The sequence below is a fragment of the Symphalangus syndactylus genome, chromosome 3 (assembly GCF_028878055.3).
Source record: "Symphalangus syndactylus isolate Jambi chromosome 3, NHGRI_mSymSyn1-v2.1_pri, whole genome shotgun sequence".
NCBI lineage: Eukaryota > Metazoa > Chordata > Mammalia > Primates > Hylobatidae > Symphalangus > Symphalangus syndactylus.
The window spans coordinates 28,800,526-28,826,853 of NC_072425.2; the positions used below are offsets into that span (position 1 = coordinate 28,800,526).

The 26,328-nt window shown below is 43.2% G+C and overlaps 1 protein-coding gene across 1 annotated transcript in view; it reads right to left on the minus strand.

Annotated features, from left to right (window-relative positions):
* Positions 1-26,328, minus strand: part of PAPPA (pappalysin 1) — a 249,129-nt gene that overhangs the window by 196,242 nt on the left and 26,559 nt on the right. The window contains exon 2 of the mRNA XM_055271320.2: positions 18,495-19,557. Within this exon, the coding sequence (XP_055127295.1) occupies positions 18,495-19,557 (1,063 nt within the window). The remainder of the gene's footprint in view (positions 1-18,494; positions 19,558-26,328) is intronic.

A 26,328-nucleotide genomic window follows, 5' to 3' on the forward strand; every position in this document is an offset into this window, starting at 1 on the left:
TACTAGCAGTGCACTTTCTTTCATTTGCCATTTCAATAAATTGCTCCCTCTATTACATAATACACATTTGTGGCCACCTGGGGGAAGGGGAGGTGCCTTATTAATCTCTGTTTACTCAGTTCTCGGCACAAAGCTTGATACCTGGCGAGACCTCAGTAGATTTTGATGGAATTGAATTAAATTGGGGAAAGTCAGAGTAAAAATATTTAGCTCTCAGTCTCAAATTCAATAATTCCTGACCAATGGGGCCTCGGTTTCCTTATCAATACATTGAAATTAGTAACAGCTGCCTGATGCTCCACAGAACATTTCTGTGGGTGGAAAACTACACATCTACCCTACTGTGAGTAGGATACGTCTGAGACCTAGCATGTCAAGGCCACCCATGTCACAGAAAGCCCCAAGCTCACGAAACCAAACATTCCTGTGACCATAATTTGTACATCTTTTCACAAAAAACATGAGTTGGAGATAGGTGGGCCCAGGAGAGCTTACATCTATGCCTAGGTTGAGCTGACTAATTCCAAGAATAGCCACACAAACTCAGATATTGACCCGAAATCTCGCTGCTGAGCCCTTCTCTTCCCCAAGAACCCACATTCAACTTCTTAGGCTGGAAGCCTCGTGAGGAATTCTAATCAGTCTGCTCTGTCATCAGGGAAGAGAACGAGGAAGGAGACAGCCAACATTTATGAAGCATTTGCTGTATGCCAGACCCTGTGCTAGGTACACATGTCTCATCCCTGTTTGGTAGTTGAAGCAATGCAACAGAGTGGGTGAGATGGCTCATTTTTAAGCTACAGCCCTAGGTTTTGAATCCAGCTTTTCCACTTTATGTCTGGGCCACCCTAGGCAATGTACTTAACTTCCTGCAGCTCAGTTTCTTTATACAAAGAACGAGGGTGATAATAGCACCTACCTCATACAGCTGTTCGGAGGGTTAAGGTAGTTAATAAAGAGAGTGTAAAGGGCTTACAATAATGCCTGGCACATAGAAAGTTTCAGCGCATGTTTAGCTATTCTTATCACTTATCCCCATCGTACAGATGAAGGAACAGGGGTTCAGAGATCACACAACTGGCGACAAGGCCAAGTACAAATCGAGATGTGTCCAACTCTTCCCACAACCTCGCCCTCATTTCCAAGCTCACCCAGGCCCAAAGTGAAAAGGGAAACAATGCATGGGAGGAGAATGAAAACACAGAGGAGCCGAGATTTTCTTGGATCAGCCCTTTCCACATAATTTATTATTTTCTAATTGATTTGTTCATTTCCATCAAATGTTCTCTCAGGCAGAGAACACAAATGTTATTAGAGAAAGCCACCTCTGCCCCATAGCTCTGAGATGAGAAAGCTTCAAGAGAGAAAAAGGGTGGGGTAGGGGCAGGGGAGACATTTTAATTGGTTGTTTATTCAGTGGTAATTGCAGAAGCCAATCTTTTCAAGAAGTGGTATTCATCCTAGCCCAAAGCAGAGAAGTGGGATGTGGGAGCCTCTCCCTGGCTTGTACGTAATTTTTTTTTTTCGTGCTTTGGGAAGCCTCTATTTCCCTAAGGGGGAAGAATCCACAGAAGCAATCCAGGTCCCTAGCCCCACTGGCCTCTCTCTTCCCCACCTCTCCTAGGGGAACCCACCCAAAGTGGGGGGGAAAAAAAAAGCAACAACACAGCCCTGTGGATGAAAGTTTTCCTTTTGCTGCCCGAGGTATTCCCACTAATACAGAGCCAGGCTGAGTGTCTCTCAAATATATCAAGGGGAAAATCTTTGCGACGGGAGTCCATGTGGGTATTTACCTCCCTACCCCTATGCCTTGAAAGGATATTTTTTTCCCTTTTGACAACAAGATAGAAGAGAAAGCACAGGAGGTCAAATTCAGAAGGAACATTACTGTCTAGGGATAGTGAAGGTGAGAGAAGGAAAATGGCCATGTGACTTCCATTTTGCAATTGTTGGGAAGGCTGGCCCTGTGTATACAATGTAAATTGGTCAAATGTACTTTAAAATGTCAGGACGGGGCATGGTGGTCCATGCTTGTAATCCCAGCACTTTGGGCAGCCAAGGCAGCAGGAATGCTTGAGGCCAGGAGTTTGAGATCAGCTTGGGCAACACAGGGAGATCCCATCTTTACAAAAAATTCAAAAAAGTTAGCTGGGCATGGTGGCACATGCCTGTAGTCCCAGCTACTTCGGAGGCCGAGACAGGAGGATTGCTTGGGCCCAGGAGTTCAAGGCTGCAGTGAGCTATGATTGTACCACTGTACTCCCACTTGCGTAATAGAGCAATAGGCCATCTCTTAAAACAAACTCAAAAACAAACATTACTCACTTCCCAGAAAAATCAATCAAAATCCCAAACTCACTCAGAGTTGGACAGATAGACCTGTATCTATGGGCAAGTTGTCTGTCCAACTCTATGCATGTATTAGTCTGTAGATTAAGCTGTGTGTGTATTAATCTATAGCTTAATCTGTGTGACTTAATCTGTGTAGAAGCTTTGCTACTCAGAATTGGACAGATAGACCTATATCTGTGGACAAGTAGGTTTAAGTCTCTGAGTATCAATTAGCTCATGCGGATCCCAACAGGATTAAATAAGACAGCTCAGCACAGTCCCGGCACATAACTAGAAAATGTGAGCCCTCCATATCCTGGTCTTCTATTTTCTCCTGCTGGGAAAGAACCTAAACTGACAGTCTGCCTCTGGGTGGCTCTCCCAATCTCAGCTTTCAGTGTCTCTTCCTCATTACCCAACATTCTTCCTCCTACAACCTCAACCACTCAAGTTCTCTTGGGTTTTTTATTCTGAGAACCTCTAGTTTTCCCCAATTATGCCCAACCCCTAAGAATGTCCGTTAGTTTCCCTTCTCTGCCTTGCAATCTTTCTTCCTGATGATTGGCCCTTTTAAATCTTATGAATCCCGCAAAGTCCAGCTTACATGTGATGCACTCCATGTATCCTCTTATGACCACCCTCATCTGTAGAGTAGGGATGATGATGACCACCTGTCAGGGGCATCATAAGGATTAGAGGCAACACAGGTTAAGTGCCTAGCATGGTGACTGGCACAGAGAAGGCATCACTGATTAGGATAGGCTCCTTTTACTGCATTCTTGTTAGCAAAGCAAAAATTATTAACAACACTCAAATCATCATCATCACCTCTATCTGAAAATGAGTCCTCCTTCCTCTGTGCCTCCTACTTTTAATTCCAGTACTTATCAATCTGCTTTGGGTTATATTCACTGTGTGAGCATCTGTCTTTTCCATCAGGTAATGAGCTTCTGGCAGTTGAGATTGGGACCAAATCTTTATTATCTCCGTATCACTTAAAAGTATCCTTCAAGAGAGAATCACCACCGATGGGCAGCTACTGAGCACCTCTCTCAAATTGCTTAGTTTCAAACAGGATGAGAGAGCCCAGAGCTCAAGGAAGGGGAATTACTTGCTCAAGGTCATATATCTAATACAGGGCATAGAAAAGCCTACCAACAAACCTCTCTGCTCTAACCTGTGTATATGTCACTTGTGTATAGCAGCAATTTTGTATCATAAGTTACTTCTTCCTTCAGGTGGACACAGTTCCCTGCATAGTTTAGAGAACAAATCATGGGAAGGATGGCAGCCTCCATTCTCTCCCTCAGCTGGACACCTGGGTGTGGGAACCTGCATTGCCTCAATATCTGACCACTTCTCGCTATACTCTGCTGGTTGTTCTGCAGCTCGGGGTCCGTACATGTTCAGTGAGGTTGTGAAATAGATCAGTGTCTTCCAGATCATGGTCTACAGAAAACTAAATTTGTAAGAAAATGATGAATATTTAAAGAAAAACATTGCTGAGTCAAATGGGTTTGGGACATGGTCTGCTAAACAAGGTTAAATACATATGTTTTTTAATTGCAAGAATTTTCGGAGCCTCAAATATGCAAAATAAGAGTAAGACAGATAGTGCAGGAAGTGTATCCAAAAATATGTGACCATAATTCCTCCTCCACACCCCTCCCCCTTACACACTTCCACCTTTGCCAAAAACCAAACAACAGTACAAACAACAAAGTTTGGAAAATGTTGGCTAGATTGAAATGTCCCTCCTGATTTAGATACTTTCCCCTGAGCCACCTCTCAAGAATGGTGTCTCAGTGTCTCTTTTCTTCCTACACAACCCATGCACCTGGATCCCACTGTTGAGATTGCGGGTCCCCTGGAATGTCTGTTTCAGGGGGCCCAGCCCTGATTGCCAAGGCGCCCAGACTTTACCCCTTTGCCAGAACTGCATTTCAAAGCCATGAGTGCAGTTCTGGAGGGAGATCAAAGCTCTCTCAACTCAACTGTCATTAGAATATTTTCTTTATGCATCTCACTCGTTGGTGAGTGCCAACAACATATTTCCTAAATGCACTGGCCTGAGATGGCACAACTCTGTAATAATCTGAATAAGAGGGCTGTCAGGGCCTGTTTTATTGAGAGAGAAGCAAAAGGGAACCACATTCAAAATGCAAAACAACAACAGCAACAACAAATCCTTTAAATAAAATCATGGGAAAAAAAGTGTGAGAAGGCCTGAGTTTTTTCACCTCTAGAAGCATAATACACTGGCCTTCCCGTTTCAATGGTACAGCTTACAGTGAGCCCAGGTCAAGACTGAGGACTCTCAATTTCTATTCCCACTCAAAGCAGGTCACTCTTCATTGGACCTCCCCTATGCAGAAGTGATAGCTGAGGAGATCTTTAAGCAATGTCACGCCAGAGTCATGCTTCCTGGGCCCTTGATGGGTGCGGCTGGTCACAGAGATGGTACTGGCCATGCATAGATACCCTCAACTGGAGGAGGGTTTGTGTGAGCTGAACACTGGCCGAGAGTGGGCCACTTTTAAGCTAGCTAGAGACTGGGAACAGTTCTTTCAGGTTAGAATAAAAGGCAGCAGAGGGTCATTTTAAGAGAGAGACAGACTGGCGTTCAAATCCTCCTTCTTCCACAAAGTGGCTCTGTGATCTTGGACAACTGACCCTGTCACTTTGTATCTCAATTTCCTCACCTATGAAATGGAAATTAGAAAATTCAACCAAGAAAGGAGGATACAAAAATTCAAGGAGGTAATGCACAAGGAAATGCCTAGAAGAGTACCCAACTCATGAAAAACCTTCGAGATGCAGAATTCTCTTTTAAGCTAGTTCATGGATTGAGAGAAAACTGGCCTTAGCTCCCAATGCCTGTTGAGTTCCCGCTCCACCAGCCAACCCTGGTTTCCAACACTGGATTAATGTGTTTACCTTCTTCACAGGAGGTTGTCCTGTTTCTCCATCTCATAGAGCAAATTCTGTAACATTGCCCATTTCCAAATTCTGATCGTAGCTTGTCATTCCCAAGGAGGTTCTCAAGTCCATGAACCACTACTTAATTTTCAGAACACACCAGCCCATTTGAAAATAATTATCAAATATAAAGATCAAAGCCACTCAAGGCAAGTCATTAAAGCAAGATAAACCTCAGAATGTTTATTGCATTCATATCCTTGTTCCAAATAACAAGCTTTCTCCAAGCTGTGACCAGTACAAAAACCTGAATTTTGTTCTTTATCCCAAAGGCCCTAACAATCTGGACTTGATCCTCCTGCTTAGTTTCATTGTCAAAAATGCCTAAATCTGCCTCTCCAGTCTATAAAAAGAGACACAGAAATAAAATGCTGGGAGAGTTTAAATTCTTGGAATCTTGAATGATTAGTTTCCAAAATAACAGATTTTGTATGGAAGCTTGACACATAACGTAATAGCATCAATCAAAGACTAATTGAAAATTGATCATTCCTTTATTTAGTTATTGAATGAGTCATTCTTTCCTTACCTCCATTTTTTCCTTTCTTTTTCCTTGCTTTCATTCTTTCCTTTCTTTCTTCCTTCCTAATTTCCTTCCTTTCCACATATCATTTATTCATTCTTTTCTGCTTTCATTCATCAACAACACTTACTGAGATTCTATTCAATACCATGTTTAAGCTAGAAACTTTGCCTACAGATAATGAAAAAAAGCATGATTTTCATTATCAAGGTATTAGAAGTTTTATGAAGAAAGTGAGACGAATAAATGAATGATCACAACATAGTATGATAACATTAATAACACTACCATTTGGAAAAGTTTACTACACACTGGAACTGTTGAAGTATTTTTGTTATATTATATTTTTGAAGCTTTTCAAAAGCGCTAGAGTATCCCCAACTTATAGGTGATGGAACCAAGGCTAAGTGGGCTGACACCACTTTTCCAAGGTCCCTCCACTTGGAAAAGTGTCAGAGGGGGGACACAACCCCTAGTCTGTTGGATGCTACCGACCATATCCTTAGCCATTAGTCTCTTACTTCCTGTTATCATACATGTTATGATAGAGCGGGTGGGTGTTAAATATAATGAGAGCATACAGCAATGACACCCAGCTGAAGAAGGGTCAGAAGCCACTGAGGTTTTCACATAAAGAATAAACCTTGATATTGAACCAAGTGTGGGAAATAGAGAAAATGGCAGAAGCTCCAGAAAGCCCAGAAGCATAGAAGCATGAGAAGAGACACTACAAGCCCTCACTTGCAAGGTTGAGAAAGATGAAGCTGGAGGGGACAGCAATGGCTACATCTGTGCTATAGTTTGGGTATCTGTCCCCTCCAAATATCACATTGAAATGTGATCCCCAATGTTGGGGGTGGAGCCTAGTGGAAGGTGTTTGGGTCATGGGGGCAGATCCCTTAAGAATGGCTTGGTGTCATTCTCATGGTAGTGAGTTCTTACTCTACTAATTCTGGTGAGAGTCAGTGGTTAAAAAGACTATCATCTCCCCACTCTCTCTCTTGCTTCTTCTCTTGCCATGTGATCTCTGCATATGCAGGCTCCTCTTCACCTTCCAAGCATGAGGGGAAGCAGTTTGAGTCCCTCACCAGAAGCAGACACTGGTACCAGGCTTCTTGTACTGCCTGTAGAACCAGGAGCCAAATAAATCTCTTTCCTTTGTAAATTACTCAGCCTCAGGGATTCCTTTGAAGCAATACACAACAAACTAAGATAATCAGGAAGGGTCTTGTATACCAGGCAATGGAGAATTGAAAGTGTCCTGGGAGTCCCAAACAGACCCTGGCAGATTATATGTAAGAGGATAAAACGATCTGGTTTACATTTTCCAGGGAGAGTTCTGAAGGAATTTGGGAGATGGAGTAGAGGTGGTGAAAGTGGAGAAGGAGGCGTTGGCAGTGTCTCACAGCAATAGGAGTGTATATAAGAAGTAGTGGTATTCTTACATGGGGAAAAATTTGATGCTGAGTTAGGGTGGGAGTGAGGGAAGCTGAAATGTTGGTCTGGTTTCTGATTTTGTCTCCTGTAGTATTTTTCTTATATCAGTCACAGACACTACACATCAAAGTCCCCTGTATTGCTGCTCTAAATGCAGAGATTTATCTGCCAATGGCATGTCCTTTGCTGAGTCTCTTGGAAGGCCAACCCATAGGAAAATCACTGGCCTTCAGCTCCTTGTGGATTGGATCATGATGGGACCAGGTAACGGGTGGGATGGAGAATCCTGAGAATTTGGTTCAGAGGAAACCAGGTGCTGTTTCCGGGAGGCAGAGTGTGCCAGTGGCGAGGTGCTTAGACTTTTGGGATATTATTAGACTGATGCACAAGTAATTGTGGTTTTCAACATTACTTTTAAATGGCAAAAACCACAATTACTTCTGCAGCAACCTAATAATAAACATTGAGATGGAAGTCAGCAGTTTGTGTAATTTTGATGAATAAATAAAGCATTCAAAAGGGGAAAAAAAATCACTCCACCATGTATGAGGTCCCTCATATCATAAAATAAAAGGTATTTGAGTAGCACTCCAAAAGAAAAAATAATATCAGAATAAAGGGCACTACTTTACAATGAATGCATTTTACTAGAAACTACACAGTGGCTATTTTTCTCATTTATCTTTTGGAAAATAATTTTAGAGATTGTTAGGACAGAAAGCAAAGTGTCAGAATACCTGGTTCCTGGCAAGCTCAGCTACACTCACTCGGTTAACATGAATCATCCTCTAGGACACAGCCTAAAAGCTACTCTGACCCGCTATGTCTGAGTCAGGTAGCCATTCTGTGTTCACTCAGCACCTTGGACTTCTCCATAACAGCAATTATGCAGCTAGCTATTTATCTTGCTGCAGGAAATTCCAAAAGGGCAGAATTACAGGTGTCTTGTGCAATGTTCAATGCTGTACTTCTAGCACGTAGCACTGTGCTTGGCACATAGAAGGCAGACACACACAATCATGCACAAACTATTGGATGAACAGTCACTTCCCTAAGATCTTCTCTTGGGGTACTCCAATCTCTGTTTTGACAGCCTCAGAAACTCTGAGTTCATTTATTTTCAGAGCAGCCATTAAGGCATGAGGAATCTCTTGCTAAGTAAGGAGGTGCACAATTGAATTGTGATGCTGTGTTCAAAAGCAACACAGTAGTAATACAATTATCTCATGTCAGACAATCATTTTTGCAACTGAACTCTACAGTTCAAGGGCCCACAGCTCTCTTCCCACCACCTCACTTCCTTCTTGGAGCATCAAACCAAATTGATAAATAACACAACTGACCACACTGAGCGAATATGCACAACTTACTGACAGCCTTGTGATTTGTCTTATGCTTAAATCACAACTAAGCAAAGAATCACATCTCCTTCACGAGCTGCAGCAGTCACAATGTTTTAGGAACAAGGGTTATTTCAGAAGATTGCATAGTTTGGCTCTAGACTTTAGCCATGTAGGCATATAACTGACGTGAAGACTAACTAAAATATATTAAGTTTGGAAAGGATAAATCAAGAATTATATAATCACCAATATGTGTTAAAATGGCAATGTCTAAATTTTAATCTGGACCATAGCCCCATACAAATCACCTAACCTTAGGCAAAAAACAAATTTATTTAAAATTAAAACAATACAGTCCATACAGTAGATGTAGGTCCCTCTGGATAACCTTGAATAAGTCTAGTAACTTCTCCAAACTTGGGTCTCCCTTGGGGTTAAACAGAGACAACTCTTAGAAAGTCATGTGATGATTAAGGAGTTCAAGTATGGAGAAATGATGCTAGAAAGCATGACATTATATGCCAGGCTGTCAAAAGTAGAAATAAATTCAAATTGATTTTTGGAAAGAGGATGCCACATTTGGAGCCTGGGGGAAAATAAAATAGCAGACATGTAGACTGCCCCATTATGGGGTACCATCACAAGGCCAATGTTGGAACTTGAGAAATATGAGTAGGATTTTTTTTCAACTTGTCATAGAGCATAATTGCTCCTCATTACCACACTGAACACTTTGTACTCAAGTAGATACAAGGGCTGGTCAATCCTCTGAAGGCAAAGACTGTCTCTTATATTCCTTGGCATCTCCAGTGCCAGTGCATGGCTTTATTTGTACCTTTTAAATATTAAGCCCATCCTCTGTACTCTAGTTCTACTTCCCACAATCCTGGAAACAGGATTCCAATGTCTGATTTGAGAATATCTGTGCATGAACAAACCTCAAATCCTCCCATTTTACAGATGAAGAATTTGAAATAAGAGAAGAAAAGTGTCTTACTTCATGCTGGCCACTAAGTTCCTGGAAGAATCTAGTCACTTCCTTCCTCACGCTTGGCCAAACCACTGGCAAACTGTGTTTTTCTACCATGGATTCTCATGGGAAAGAAACCTCCTTTGCATCTCTCTTACTTCATGATTTTCTGGAGTTATAATCACCATTGCTCTCTGTGGCCATAAAAATAGTTCAGTAGTTAGAAGTCAAGTTCAAGGCTAAGAGCTGCAGTTGGCTGTCTAAATTCACACAAGTTTTGAATCAAACACATCAGAAGCTTGATGTGGAGACAGTTCTCCTCCACCCTTCACCACCAGGCCACTAAAACAACCTAGAACATGGAAAAGAGAATGAGAAGAAAGGAGAAAGGAGGAAGACAGAAAATGCTCCTCTGAAAAATGGAAAAACACGAGCATATTCTAGTTATGCAAACAAGCCCATGAGCAAAATACACTGCTATTCACACACTAGTTTTGTGTTTTCAGAAAGTGAGAGTGGAGGTGTGGAGGTTCCCTCTCAGGAGGTGGAAAACTGCCCAGCAGTGAGTTTGAAGGAACAAGCTGAGCTGTAACCAACTTAGGAAAATGTATTTCAATAAAACAAAATGTGCTGCTGTCTGTCAGTTCAACCCTCTCTCGCACGCCCATCAGCTTTGTTTCCTAACCTGGAAGGGCATCTGACCAAGTGCAGAGGCTGTCATGAGTGGTCAGTGTCATCAGTGGATGCAGAAAGGAAAATGAGAGTGCTGAGCATGCCAAACCCAGGGTGGGAAAAAACCAACTGCCTCCTGCTGAGGCCCTTGAAAGGGCACCAGTACTGCCATCCATCCAGGCAGCTGGGAATGGGACAGGGAACACATGTGAGAAAGGGATGAGAGAAGGAGCACCTCAGATCCTGGCATGTTCCTGACTTCTCCCCCCCCCCCAAAAAAAAAAGAGTTCCAACTTTTATCTGTAAACTTTGAGAATAGAGTATGCTGGGGCAAGAGTCCCAGGCCAGGAGAGAGCCTTGGTTGGTGTAGTCCTGAGCACATTACGGGTACCCTCCTGGCTTCCCAGCTTCCAGTTCCTTCCCTACTCACTATTCAATGAGCCCCAACTTGGAATCCCAGACATGCCTTTGCTTTTTTGCTGGAAATGCTTAAACTTAGTGTGGCATGCTGCTTATCTCTTGGGAAAATCAATACATTAGCATTCAGTTTATACAGGACTTTTGGAATTAAAAAAATATTTTAAAAATGAAACCTGTGGGTGATAAAATAAAAGGGCTTTTGGTAGTACAGAGTGGTTGATTAGGTTACTTCTGTCTCTTACTCCCGCACTGAGATTGTAGTGAGGTGGCTCAGGATTGAAAAGGGGCTAAGAATTTCGGGATATGCACAATAAGAAGCGAGAAGATCTATCAGAGGAGGGAAATTCCCAAACAACAGCAGCAATAACAACTGCTATTTTCAGACCTCACTATGTGCCAGGTGCTGTCCTAAAAGTTTGACTATGTATTATTTCACCCAATCCTCTAAACCACCCAATGCAGTAGACTGTTACTTTCATTCCTGACTTTACGGAGGAGGTGACTGAGTCTCTGACAAAGGAAGAGACCTGTGCAAGGTTACAGAAGTGTTAAATGACTTGACTGTAGTATGTTCTGTCTCCAAAACTTGTATTCTTATTTATTTGCTAGACTGTATTGATCTTCTACTGTTCCTCATAGGTCACTGTTTTGAGCTCCTTATTAACCTCATCTTTAGGGGCCTTGAGCAGTTCTTTTAATTCAGTTCACCCCTCTATTCTGCTCTTAAGACCAAAGCTATATGTGTGCAAGTCTCACAGATGGAACTTGTGAGTAAAGGTGGACTTTGTTCAGAAGAAAAGCATGAAGAAAACCCAGACTGAATCAGAGAAAATCGAACCATATGTGCGAGTATGCCTGAATCTGTATGTCTGTGTATCAACCCTCAAGCAGGCATGAGGGCTGGAGATGGTGGAAACATATACTAACTTCACAAGTCTGGCAGATCTCTCATTATGATCCGTCCCAACATTGCCTGGAATGGTTTTGTACAGAAATATGTCCTTTAACACTGCCAGACATTTGGGTCATTTTAAAAATAAGCCAGTGTGTAAATTCAATAACTCAATGAGTTTGATAGAAGTTATAGGGTCTTTATTTAAAAATACCAATTCTGCGGCTAGTCCTTTAAAAAAAAAGTTAATATTTTGAGAATGAAAATAATCTCAGCAAATGCTCTCAATTTGTATATGGCAGTTTCATCCAGGCCTTTTTTTATGAGCCTGTAGGAACACAGTCTCTGTAAAACAATGCTGAAAGGGAGGAGATGGTGTCCACATGTGCACCCAAGAAGGGAGGAGACTTTTCTCCAGCACCTACTATGTGCCAGGCACTGTACCATACCAGGTGTCTCACACAGATGACTCCATTTGAGTGCCATGACATGCCACAGGATAGCTGTTATCACCCAATTATTACAGATGAGAAACCAGAGACTCTTATTGAGCAACGTGCCAACGTCAGACAGCTAGTGCAGAGCGGAGCCAAGATTCAAACTCTGGTCAGTCTCTAGCACGCATAATTTTTCCACTACACCAGACCTGACTCCTGTTATTGCTTTAATGAATATTAGTCACGTTAAATAAACCCTGATATTCTGATTATAAAATTCCAAGCAATTTCTTTTACATGATTACTGGAAAAGAATGAACAAAGTGACTGAAAAAATAACAGTGCCCCCTTTCATCTGCATGCTGGTTAACTCTTCCCAGAACTCTTTCTGGGATATTATTTTATGAGACCCTCATGGCAATTGTGTGATCCAGGCAGTCAGATACTATTATTCCTTCCAAATAGATGTCGAATTGGAGGCTTAGAGAGATTTAGAGGCTTGCCCAAGATTGCATAGCTAACAAACTGCCCAGCCCAGGCTAGAATCTGTTTCACCTGAATTCTTTCATTCTAAACCAGCCTGAGTCTTCAGTATCTCCAGTCTGAAGAAAAAACTGTGGCATCTACCTGCATGAAGCCCCAACCAGACTCACGTCTTTCTTGCATCTTCTCAACATCTTCCCACTTCAATTTATTTACCCCATTATCACTACATGTCTGGCCAGCCCACCAGCTCTTTTCTATTATTACAAAGCCTGCTCATGCTAAAAGTCTATTGCATCCCTTCTCCATCATTAAACCTTTCCTAACTTTTCCAAACCACAGTGATCCTGGCCTTTCTCAGAGCTCATGGGAGCCTTATAGGCTATGTGGTTTACAGGGAAATTAGTCATCTGCCCTCTTGCCTTCTCTTGAATGACTTAACAAAATGTCATTAAACCACAGGATACAAGCACCTTGAAGACAGAGATTATATCTTGGACCCCTACAGCATTTATCACAGTTCTCTGGATACTAAGGTGTCTTAATAGAATATGGATGATGGGTAAGAACATAAACATACTAAACATAACCTTTCCAGGTTTTAAGCTGGTGTCTAAGGTGTCTATAGGAGGCAGTTGAAATAGCATGGGAGTAGGAAGTGAGACCCTGGGTCTCCATTGCAGCTCAGCCCCACTCTCACTGGATGGTTTGTGTCAGTGTCTGCCCCTCCTTGAGGGCTTAGTCTCCCCACCTGCAGCAAGAAAGTACTGGACCCATCTACTCTTCCATTAAGCTCTGAGAGTCCTTCATTCAGATTGAAAAGGAAGAGGAAAGTACGAAGTTTATGCTCCATGAGATCAAATCAGAAATGAAGTAGGAAACCCCACCCAGAGAGGACAAATCATTCAGTGGGCCCTGATTAGAGCAGGGGAAGAGGCTGACGGGGGTTATAGCTGCCAGCAGAGGGGTCGGGGGTGACCTCAAGACTTATCACAGCCCCTTTTGTGAGACTTCCAACAACATTAACTGGAGTCCAAAAGCAACAACAAGAAAAACCTGGCCTCAGGGGATTGTCCTTGTTACATTAAAAAAAAAATTATAATAAAGAGAAGACAAAGGAAATAATTCCCAAATAATAATAAAGAGAAGACAAAGGAAATGTTTCCTTATGAGACAACAGCATATAGGGAAAGTGTCTTTTTTTCCACCCATCCCATTTTGTATGAGTAGATATTCATGAACAAAGGTGAGTTCACTTGAGGATGCCAGGGCTTGTGGTTTGGAAGGGTCCAAACAGGAACTTGGTTGGTTTGCTGCAATATCCTCTCTCAGTGAGGTAGCTACAGTCTTCAGTGTCAAATGCCCCTGGATTTCCTGACACTGGAATTTTCTATTAATATCCAGGTTTTCCATTTCATTTATAAAAGGGTGTGTGAAGTGCATTCTACCTGTGTGTAGACATCTCTAATGGCTGCAGATGAAGTCCTGCCTCCCTGGCTATTCTCCACCACTGTAGAGAATGGCCACAGTTCACCTGGAATGTCTTTTTTCTTACTGGCTAGTCTCATAAAAAGGCATTTACTGCTCACATAGACTGCTCCTCCTGGCTGGTACTGTGGACCCTTCATTCACACCAGTGATTGCAGTGGGGTGTTTACTTCTCTGTCTTACCCACTAGGTGGTAAGTTCTGGGAGGGCAGTGATTGGGCTGGCACAGAGAGAGCATTCAACAAATATTTATTGAGAGAAGAAAAGGACAGAAGGAAGGGAAGGTAGGAAGAATGTAGGGAGGAAGGAACAGAGGATTAAGCCTAACATTAAAGTTTTCCATGAGATAAACTGAACTTTTCTCTGCTCATGGTCTGGATCTCAGCCATAATAACCCCTTAAACTCCATGCTCTCTTCTATACATCACTCCTTGCCCTCTCCACTGCCTGGCTTATGCCCTACCCTCTGCATGGGCTGGCTGTCTCTAGGCTCTGGACATTCTCTGCCTGCTCATGCAGATCCACTCCCCACCCTGCTCTGTGTCCTTGGGAGGCTGGCTATCTATGGATTGCATCAACAGGTTCCTTTGTTTTGTGACTTCAGTTGGATCCACCAAATGGGAAGCACTGGCAAGAGACTGGCAGGCAGAGAGAATGACAACATGGAATTTACTCTCCTGGTTCCCTTCTGGTCAGGTGGCTATAGCCTGACTGCTTCCCTTGTTGAGAGCCACAGCTGCTGCCAGGAAACCCCTTCCATACAGTCCCTCTCTCTGGGGTCCCACTTTCTCCTCTTGCCCTTACAGGCCAAGGGGGTAAATGGCTCTCCATGGTTGCCCGCCCTAGAGTATAGCACAAGGCCTTGTTGGTCGTCCTTAATTCTGCCTACAACATTGTAAACAGCTTCTCCTTGAAAATAGCCCCTCCTTCAATTCTCCTTAATTATTCTGTTTGAATGTGCCATCTGTTTCCTGCTAGGACCCTGACTGATGCAGTCTGCATCTTTACCTCTCAGCAGGCTGCCTATTCTCAAATGCCTACTCAAATCTTGCCCCCTTCAGCTGATTTGCCTTGTTTTTCTAGTCAAATAAATCTCTGCTTTTTCGGTCTCCTGTCCTACTGTGTGTCTCTAAATTTACAAATCAGAGTTTCTTATGTTTCTATATGACTTTCCTGCTAAAGTGGAAGCCCCTCAATGGTGAGGAACATGTCCAACTCATTGCAACACCCCCAGTGAAGAGCAGAAAGGCTGGTGGGATAGACATGCCCAATAAATGCCTGTTAAAGAGAAGAGAAGCAGTCAATATTTGGTTTTCTGATATGAAATGGAATAAGATATTACTGTGCAGTGCTCAACCCCACGACCACAAGGCCACCGTCTCCACCAGAACTATAATCCCACCTATGGCCTCATTATACATGGTTATCAGTACTGACTTGCATGCTTCTGGTGAAGGGTAGCTCACTCACCCACAGACAAAGCCCTCCCCAAAAAGGACCATTCTGACTGGAGGTGATATCATCTACTACTCAGCTCAAAGCTGCCTCCTGTAATTGCAACACTCCAGTCCCAGCCATGGCTTAGAAACCATATAGAATAATTCTGCGACTTTCCCACAGGATAGGCCTTCACAGCTTGAAATGTATGTGTCATGACCATGTAATCATGACCCTCTCTCCCTCCCTATCTCCCTCCCTTTCTATCTTCCTCCCTCCCTCCTTCCCTTCCTTTTTTGTTTAAATTCACAAAGCAAAAATTTATCTGCAACCTTCCACAGGTTTCTGTCTGCACATAGGAGAGCTGATTCGGCCAGAACCCAGAAAACCCCAGCCTCACCAACAGATGACACGTGACCTGGTGGGCCTCACCCAGGGCACACAGCTTTCCAAGCCAGCAAACAAACAAGCCCTGGTCACAGCGGTCATAGCTGGCACATGGTCGCTCACAGACACTCTGGGCATGCATTCCCGTGACTTAGAAAAGAGGAGGCCTTTGGAACCTGCCAGTGTGGTCTGCTGATTGTGAAGTGTCTGGAACCTGGGGCCCCATGGCCACTCCACACCAGCATGGTGCTCTGCAAAGGCCAGCTGCTCTTCATCCTGTCTCAATGATACACAGTTTTTTTTCCCCCCAAAACTTTAGTAGCACCACTCTCCCTATCACCTGTCTTTTAATTTTGCCTCTTATTGTTCCTTAGATTAAAAAATATCCTCCTTCCATGGGAGGTTTGGACCTAGTAGTCTTGAGTTTGAATCCAAGCTATCCATTTATTAGCAAAGTGAGCTTAGGTAAGTCCCTTCATCTTTCTGAATCTTGAAATTTTCAAAGCAAAACAGGGCTAAGCGTACCCACTTTCCTGGCACTTCGCAGGTGCTGCATAAACATTTGTTGCATGAATGAATGAGTGAATGAATGAGCAAATAAATTGATGTACAAATGAATGAATGACTTCCAATTATGCCCATTCTACCCCACACCCACTCTGAGCAGGAACAGAGGTACCTCGGGAGTCTAGTTTAGTGGAGCACACTGATCATAGACTTGCACTTGTGATTTAGCCTAATGATTTTCTTGACCCATGAACTTAGCTAAGTCACTCCACTCTCTAAGTTTCCTCCATTTCCCATCAGTCAAATGTGAATGTTAACCTCTGTGTTGACTCCCTTGCCAAGTTTTGGAAAGGCCCAAGTGAAAGCAGAGATGACAATGCACTGTGACCTAGAAGAGACTGGTCACACACCAAGGCTTCTCCTCACATGGGCTGCTCATGTCTTGGAGCCAAGGTGAGAGTCCAGGGGCCCTCCTGGTGCCGGGAAGCTGAGCTGAGGTGCTTTCTGACTTGCTGCCAGGCAGGGCATTCTCCTGCCAGCATCCTCATTCCTTTGCACATAGGTATTTTGTTCATGCACGGGAGGCCCTTGCTCTTTTGAGAGAGACATAAAGAGTCAGCAGAAAACCTGCAGAGGTCGGCAAATGTGCTCGAGCCATCAGCAAGTCCAGGGTCCTGTGTGTTGGACAGAATAGAAAATTTCAGTGTGAATCTGGGAAAAACAAGAAAGTGGATATTGATGGTCTCTCCGGCTTGAATCTAGTTCCTCCAGGTCCCACATTTAATACAGGTTACCCTTGAGTTCACCTTTGGGCTCTACTTTTGGATTACTGGTTATAATTGATAGCAATGGCAGAGGCTAAGTGAGGCATTAGACCAAAGGCCCCCTTTTCTGTCCTCTTTTTAGCAGTAGATGAGAAATTCTCTCTGCCTGGAGTGTCTTCCCTTCTTCCTCCACCCAATTTCTGATGTCAAAATTATACCTATTCTTTTTTCAGGTAAATTTTATTGTGTAAATTTAAGGTAGACATGATGTTACGGGAAACATATAGATAGCAAACAGTTTACTATAGTGAAATAAATTAACATATCCATTATCTTAAGTCACCCATTTTCTTTTGGTTTTGTGCCAAAAGTACTTAAAATCTGGTTATTTAGCATGAATCCCAAATACAGTTCAACCTTATTTCCTATAGTCCTCATGCTATACATTAGCCCTCTAGATTTGCTCTATTATACCAAATGTATTGATCTTGTTGTTTATTAGATCTCTAGATTTGTTCTAACATCCTTCAAATTAGAGCTATTCTTGAAGACCTTGCTCAAATGTCACCTCTCTCAAGAAGGCTTCCCTGATATAGTCAAGCTGCAAATCAACTTTTTCTCTTTGATCATCTAGGGCACTCCCTAAACACAGCACACTACCTTTCATTAGACAAGTAATGACACACATACTATTGAGAATTAATGATGTGCTGTAAGAGAGTGTACTTTATATGTCTTCTATCAATCCTCAGAGCAACTTGACAAAATAGGTACCATTATTTTCCCCATTTTACAGATGAAGAAACAGCTTCTAAGAAGTTACAAAATGAAGAAGTCACAGAAAGCTGAGACCATGGGGCCAGGTTGTCTAGCCCCATGTGACCCCAGCTCTTTGAGCCTGTCCACCAGAACTTTCTGTGATGACTGAAGTGTTTCATATTGCTTTGTCAGTATGGTAGCCACTAGTCCCATGTGGCTAGAGTACTTGAAATGTGGCTAATGCAACTCAGGAATTGGATTTTGAGTTTTATTTAACTTCGACTGATTTAAATTTAAGTAGGCACATGTTGCTAGGAACTACCATATTGGACTGTGCAACTCTCACCCACTCTATGTGATACAATACAACAGCTATTTGTACTCAGCTCATATCACTCAATTTGAACTCTGGGCTCTTTGAGAAAACAGGGCTCTCAGGCTTCCCTCATGGCTCATTGTAGGCACTCAATAAATATTTTTATAGTAAACTGTATTTGCCTGTGGTCTCCACGATGACCCGAGTAAAAGACTTGCCTCAATCATGAAGCTGCTGGTTGAACCAGAAAATCCCCATATCACCCATGGATCTCAGATGCCTTATCTATAATATGGAGGACATCAAGTTCAACTTTCAACTGGGCATCTTTAGCCCAGTAAAGTCTTACCTGTGTGGAGAGTCGGGGTCAAAGCAAGTCTGAGTGACATTGGTGATTTCCGGGTCACAGCACTCTCCACCATCAAAGTTGAACCGTTCATAGTTGCAGTCCATGTCACACACCCCATTCTGCTGCTTCTTCATGAAGGCAGGGTGGCGCAGGTGGCGGCAATCCCCACCGTCATGGCCGGTCAGTGTGTGGTTGCACTCGGGGTCACAGTTCTCATCCCCAATCTTGCTGATGTCACAGTTGGCCAGGATGAGGCGGCGGCGAAGGGAGGAGTTGCTCACCTCCAGCACGTCCAGCTCCCAGGAGATGTTGTAGTCCTTGAAGGCCTCAGCCAGCTGACGGTGCTGGAAGTCCACCTGCTCGCGGGTCACTGTTGGGTTCTTATGATCATCTTCATAGAGGTTGACCACACGGTAGCGTACCACCTTGGGCTGGCGGAAACTTGGGAGCTGATTGTAGCTGGCGATGACCTCTGTGTTGTCACACAATGTCTGTCCACACAGAGGAGGCTCCAGACTCGTGTCCAGCAGAAAGCCGTGGGCATTGCTGAATTCCACTTTGGGGCTGCTGCCATCCTTCATGGGGGACCAGGCATGCTTCACATTGTCCCAGTTCTCCTGGAGGAGGAGCTGAGGTAGAGCAGTGTGGGCGCCATGGGTTTCCATGTCAGACAGTATCTCCCGCTGAGTCCTGGCCACCTTCCACAGACTGAAGTGCTCGATGTAGCCCCGGTAGTTGTGATTCAGGGCACTGCCCCCTAACATGAGCACTTTGCACTTCTGGGTCAGTGGGCTGAATATGCCACCCACTTGTTCCCCAGAGGTGGCCACCTGGGCACCATTCACATAGAGCTTCATGAACTGCCCATCATAGGTGGCAGCTAGGTATACCCACTGGCCTGGGAGGTAGCTGCGGTGGGCATTGATGGTGGTCACTTGCCGGGCTCGGTCTGTCTTCAAGGAGAAAAAGTAGCGTGGGTCTCTGTTTTCTTGGTCACTGATGGTGTGAATGCCCACGACCCATCCTCGGTCACGTGAGGTATAAGAACATTTGTCATACAGCCCTATGTGGCCCCAAAAGAGAAAGATGAATAAATAAAGGATGGAAAAGAAGGGGGGGGTTAAGTTATTTTTCTCTGATAAAATTTGTATCAGGTTATCCTAGACTCATCGCTTTCCAGCTGCTCTGTGGGATCCTAGCAGTTGCTAATGGTGCCTCTGGGACCACCTCAAGGGCAATGCAAGGGCTGGAGGAGCTGAGAGAATGAGTAAGTTGGGTTTGGGGCATTCTCATCACAACTTTAACCCGTGAAGTTTAACTTTTATTGGTTTTGAATATGAAGCATACAAGAAAGATTTTTGTTTGAAGAAAGGGTACTTCATCTAATGAAGATGTTGCAACTACAGCAGCAATAATAATAAAAATCTGAAAACCATTTTCCAAAGCTGTTGGATGGGGAAGAGGACTTTGTAATTAAGAGGGTATTTTAAGTGTAAGATAATATACGAGGTGAAAGGAGAAACAGAGAGAGATGATAATGAACAGAAGATGCTCATTTAGAAGGGAGGTCCCTACCATAGTTACCAGAACTTTGAGTGTACATCTGCCATTAGCAGTCATTAAATGATCAGTGGCATTAAATTGTCAGAAAAGTTGGGGTATAAAAGTGAGGGTCAGGAGCTGAAAAGCTGGAACTTCATTCTCTAACAGGAATCTTGCTATTTATCCCCAAAGAAAGAAAACACACTTCAGAGCTAAACTAGAAAGGTTTTCAAAGATCATCACCTCCAAACTCTTTGTTTGACAGGTGAGAGAGCTGAGTCCCAGAGAATGGAAGGCATTTGTTAAGTCACAGAGTCATTGACAGTTCCCCTGCGTCCTGATTTAGCTTTCTTCTTACACTGATGCCTCTCTCTATATATATATACATACATATATGTATATAGATAGATAGATAGATAGATATAGATATATATATATACACACACACACACATATAATGAATGCCTTCTTAACATAAATTGGGTATGCCTACATAATAAAAATAATGAGCAAAATCTCCCAAGCCTCCATGGCAGGCCAGGCATTGTGCTAAGGTCTGTATATGCATTAACTTAATCTATGTAATATCCCTAAGGTGGTGACATTAAGTTTCTCATTTAACTGATGAGAATATGGAAGTTAAAGGAGATAGAGAGACAGGTTGAAGGTCAACTGCTTGGTAAGTGGATCCTAGATCCATCAGACCCTTGGATTCACTGTCCTAGGCACTAATTCTATAGCAACTCCCCCTGCCTCACCAAAATCATCAGGCATCAGGGCTATGCCACCTACCTGGGGCATGTCACAAATTTGAGTTCGATATTTGAGGAAGTTCCAAGCCAAGAATCTCTATAGTTACTCTGGGAACCCCAGGAAGTAGGTTAGCAGATTCTCTCTGGATCTAATTATCTTTATGCTCACCAACCCCCATTTCCTAGCCTTTCTGGAATATACCCAGTGTCCTTGGCACAGACAAAGCTGTTGGATGGGGAAGAGGACTTTCTAATTAAGAGTGTATTTTAAGTGTCAGATGATGTATGAGGCCAGGTGGGAGAAGAAAGAGAGGGAGAGGAGAGTGAATAAAAGATGCTCATTTAGAAGGACAGTGACTAGTCTCAGCTGGAGAATTGTTGCGTTCACCATAACTCTGGGAATTCACCTGCCATAAGTGCTCATCAAATGAGCAAGGAGAGCTTCCAGCAAAATCAATAGAGGAGGCCCACAGTCTTCACTCCTCTGTGGGCAGTGGGAGCTTAGAATTGGTGTAAATCTCTTTATTAGCGGCTGACATGGCCAGCAGTCTTGGCCCAGCATCTATGCCAATCTACACCTCTCCTCCCACTTCCTGCTCAACCGCTTTTCAGGAAATGGCCAGAGTCTCCTTACAAAGTCATCCTGCTCTTACCATCAGGACAACCTTAGTGAAGCACCAAATGCCTCCTCTGGTGTCCTCTGGGTCCTGATTCTCTATCTGGTAAAGGAGAGGGTTAAGTGAGGTTCTGTGTCACATACTAGGTCCAAGTCTGATTTTCTTTATTCTAGATTTCCCAATGACTAGCATGCAAGGTACCTCTTTCAAGAAGTTCTTCCTGACTGCCCTGTGAATAGTGATTATGCTCTTCTTTGAACTCTTTTTATTTTTAGGAAACTTGACACGTGCTCTTTGGTTTTGGAGTTGCCTGTGTTCTCACCATTATCCCTTCTCTGCCAAACTGTATTCTTCTCGAGAGCAATGGTTGTGTCTGTGTCATTCCAGTAACCTGTCCAGCACTTTGCTACAGCAGGCATGGGAATGATTCTAAATAGAGCAGGAGATGAGAAAGGGTAGGGATTTTAAGGACAAACAGAATCAAAGGCATTAATTTATGTCTCTGTGACTAAAGTAGAGGGAGAATCAGAGAATAAAATGTATTCTTGGTAAAGTAGAAAGATCAGGATCTTTGCACTCAGGGTAATTTACTTTGAATTTTGATGACAGCAGTTACTACTTGTACATATGGGGCAAAATCACTTCACCTCTAAGCCTTAATTCCTTCATCTGTATCTCTAAATATATTGTCATACTTGAAAGACATAGTGAATATGACATCCTCCACATACAATGGCTGTCCAAATGAGAGTTCATTGTTAAGATGCTGGAGGGTTCAGGGGTGATGCAGAGGATGAAAAGGAGGGAGGAAATGATGGGAAACAAAATAGAAAGGCCAGAAAGAGAGGGTACCCTGAAGGCATCTTGCCCGATATATCAAGAAGGAAGGCTCAAAAAAGCCCCGGTCCTCCTCAAACCCACTGGCAAACCCTTCTTAGAAATCATAGATCCCGTCAGCTTAGATGATATCATGAGACTACATATTAAAAGCTGCCTCCCCACTGACTCCTTCAAAAGCCTAAGATCCAACTCCAGATTTGAAGTGAGTTGCCCCAGATCTATCTGTTGCTGCCCGTTATGGAACCAGTTGAGAGCAGAGGTTCCTGGAGCCACGACATTCATGTCCTTCCCCACCTCTTAGCTCACCTTCTCTCTCTCTCTCAGCTAACCCTATCCCTCATGAAAAAAAATGAATGGCCTTCTAATGAGAAAATTAAAATCTAAAACAAGATCCTTTTTCCCTTTCTCTTTCTCTGTCTCTCTCTCTCTACAGGTTTTTATTTTGCCAGGGGCTCCCAGTCCCTGGTTTTCCTGTTGCCTTTGGAAGGCAGCTAGCCTGGTTAGCAAGGTAAAATGTTTACACATCTGTAGGGTGCTCTCAGTTCAGAACCTTGCTGGGGCTTGGGACCCAGGCTCAGGCCACCTCCGTTTGCAGTTGAGAGAAGGGGGAAGAAGTGAGAAAAGGCAGATTCTGCAAAAGAGCTAAGAAATAAGGGGTGGCTTAGCCATGGGAGGCAGAGAGGAAGGGCAAAGAGAGGTTTTCAGTGGAACCAAAAAAAACACATTAAGGGAAATGAGAACCTTGAAGCAGCGGCTTCACAAGTTCAGAGGGAAATATTTACCTGGAGTATAAGTAGTGAAAGAAAATCACCGAGCTTCTATAAGGTTGGGGGTGTATGGTGGCAATGGGGTTTTATTTCTATATGAAAATAACTTAATCAACAGTAGTCTTATTTTAGGGTCTGAAAGGGAAGCATCGCTGTACCACCAGCTCAGAACCAAAAGTTTGGCACCAGAGGTCGGAGCTTGACTTGCCAGGTAACCTTCCCTGGGACAAGTCATACCACCTCCTTTATGCTGAACCTAATTTCCCTTCTCTGTAAAAGGAGGGGTCTGGATAAAAATGATCCCTTGCTAGAATTTAAGAGCTCTTTTGTTCACTGTTAGAATGGTTCCTTGTAAGGAGAAGGTGCTCAAAAATATGTGTTGATTTGAATTAGATGCCATATGTCATTCCCAACTCTTGCATGCTTAGGTTCTGTCTCCTCTGAGGATCTCTATACAAGACACAAAATGCTGTTCTCTGGAGGACACAAAAGAACCCCCACATCTCCACACTGCCCTTCCTCACAGTTCTCCATAAAGATAGAGGCATAGTACAAAAAAAAGTGGTGCAAATTTGTCTGAAGTCAGCACCATCTGTGTGGGACTGGAGGATGATCCCGGGGATATAGACTCATGTGGCAAGATGGAAGGCCACACGCAATTCTGCACACAATCTACATATAATTAGCGTATGTCCATCTCAATGCTATAAGCACATAGAACTAGACAATGAAAGCGTGCAAGAGCCCTTTTACAGTATACCGTCTGGGTACACTGCACAGAGGAAGAGGTTGAGGTGCAGCAGGAAAGGAGCCTGCCATGGTCCTCCTGTTAAGGAATCATTCCTGGAACCCTGGCCAGCTGACCTTTCTAATGCACCCTATCTTCCTGCAGCTAGGCTGGATGTGAAAAGGGTTCCACAGGGCCCCAGAAGCTTGATGTCTATTTTTTTCATTGCCTCTTTTTCTTCTCATCTACTCATTCAATCTCATCCCAGAAAGGAAGAACATCCACAAAAGAGAAAAGCTCAAAGGCATGGAAAGAGTCTCTCAGAACCTTGGCTAAGGCTGTACAGAGTGTGGGAGAATACTCTGGGCATTAGGGGTATTCTCTAAAGATCATCATGGTAAATACTTCCCCAAGACAAGTCTGTCTGACAACCCCATGCCACCCAGGCACCAACAAATCTTCCTCCTGTATATTCATCATACTTCTCCCCATCCTAAAACTGCCTCATCACTGAGTAATTACTCATTCAAGATCTGTGCTTCCCACATATGTGGCTGTTTGCTTCATTTATAAATGCCCAACATCCAACCCAAAATCTGGTATGTTGTAAGTGCTCTGTAGAGTTTGTTATTGAAAGTTAAAAATAAAGAAAGGGAGCAGGGGGATACTTCCCTATTTCTGCCTTCTCTATAAGAGTATCTTACTCTTTATTGAGAACTTACTATCATTTACCCTACGTTAATTATCTTGCTTCATCTTCACAACAAGTCTATTAGCATTGCTCCCTCTTCAGGGTAGACTGAGGCTCAGAGTAGGGAAATGGTTGCCCAAAGCAACACAGCTCAGAATCCAGGTCTATAGAATTCCCACACCCAGGCTCTTAGTCATGGTCACTACATTAAGTGCCAAAGGCCAAATGTTTTGTTGTAGGCTATTTAAAGGTATGGCCTCCTCTGGAAATACTTCTGTAAGTTCTGCAGCACCCACACAAGCAAGGTGAATTGAATTGAAAGCCAGGAGACTGCTGTCTTTATCATTCTTCTGTAGGGACCTAAACAATTAACTAAGAATCGATGGTTCTTTATTACCAAAGAGTAATCTATTCCACTGGGCTCACCCCACTTGGCTAGAACCCAAAGTTTGTCCAGGCATAGTTGTCCATCTGGAGTGCTTCCTTGAGCTTGTCCTTCGACATCTGGATTTCCGTTACCAGCCTACCTGCCTGATGGTTTCTGACTCAGGTTTCCTCTAACTTCCAATGTCTATACTGATTTTTCTTCCCAAGCTTGCTGCCACGCTCTTGGCTGCCTCCCATTTTCCTTTTCATTGTGACGGACGAAATTGTGTTCCACCAAATTTCATATGTTAAAGATGTAACCCCCAGTACCTTGGAATTTAACTGTGTTTGGAGATACAGTCTTTGAAAAGGTAATTAAATTAAAGTGAGGTGATATGGCAGATCCTAATCCAATTTGACTGGTGTTCTTATAAGAGGAGAAAATTAGGACACAAGTAGTACAGAGAAAAGACTATGTGAAGATACAAGGAAAAGATGACCATCTAGAAACCAGTGAGAGAGAGAGAGAGAGAGAGAGAGAGAGAGAGAGAGGTCTTGGAAGAAACAAACCTGGCTGACACCTTGATCTTGGACTTTTGATCTCCAGAATTTTAAGAAAATAAATTTCTGTCGTTTAAGCCAGCCAGGCTGGGGTCCTGTGTTATGACTGCCCTAGCAAACCATCATTCAACAAGTTTTCTAGACTCTCCCACTGAAATTTTTCTAAAATCTATCTTATCTCCTAATGCCTGTTCCCAGTTCAGAATTTTTCTCTTGTTACGATGCAATGTCTCAATTTACTCAATTGCTGTTTTGAGTAGAGCAAGGTGTATTAGAAAGATAGCAAAATTGGTAGTGTGTTCATCACATACAGGAAACATTCCTCACTGGGGAGGGGGGTTTTGCGTTTCTGAATCACCTGCTGTGTGTTGGGCATGTGGGCAGCAACTTCCCTCTCAAGGTGTCTCCTAGAATCCTCACAGCGATCTGCTACAATAGGTACTATTTACAGATCAGAAAACTGGAAAGTCAGAGAGGCGAGGTCCCCTGCCTAAAGTCCCACAGCACTAAGGGGTAGGAAAAACTGGAATTCGAGTCTCCTGATTTCAAATTCGAAAGCTCCCCCACAGCTGAGGGGGACTCTAGCTATGCTTGCTTTCTGTGGTCTTGCCTAGGATGTTTTCCTGGGAAGCTTTAAGTCAACATAAAATTATCTCTGATAACATTTGACTTTCTGCCATCACTGTCTGGGGGCAGTGGGGCGGAGATAATTAGCAAAGGATGACAATTTATATGCAATTCGTATTATTGTTTGTTCTCTTATTGGGAGAGTAGATATAGAAGGAGAAAAAACTCTACCAGGACATTTCTGCTGTGAAAAAGTGGTATTTTTAAATAAATAATGATAATAACAAACACTTTCTGAAAGCCTCTATTTAGTAGTCTCTTTACTAAGCACAGACTAAGTGGGATTTATTAGTATTCTTTTGACAGATACGGAAACTAAGATGTAGAGAGGTTAATTGATTTTC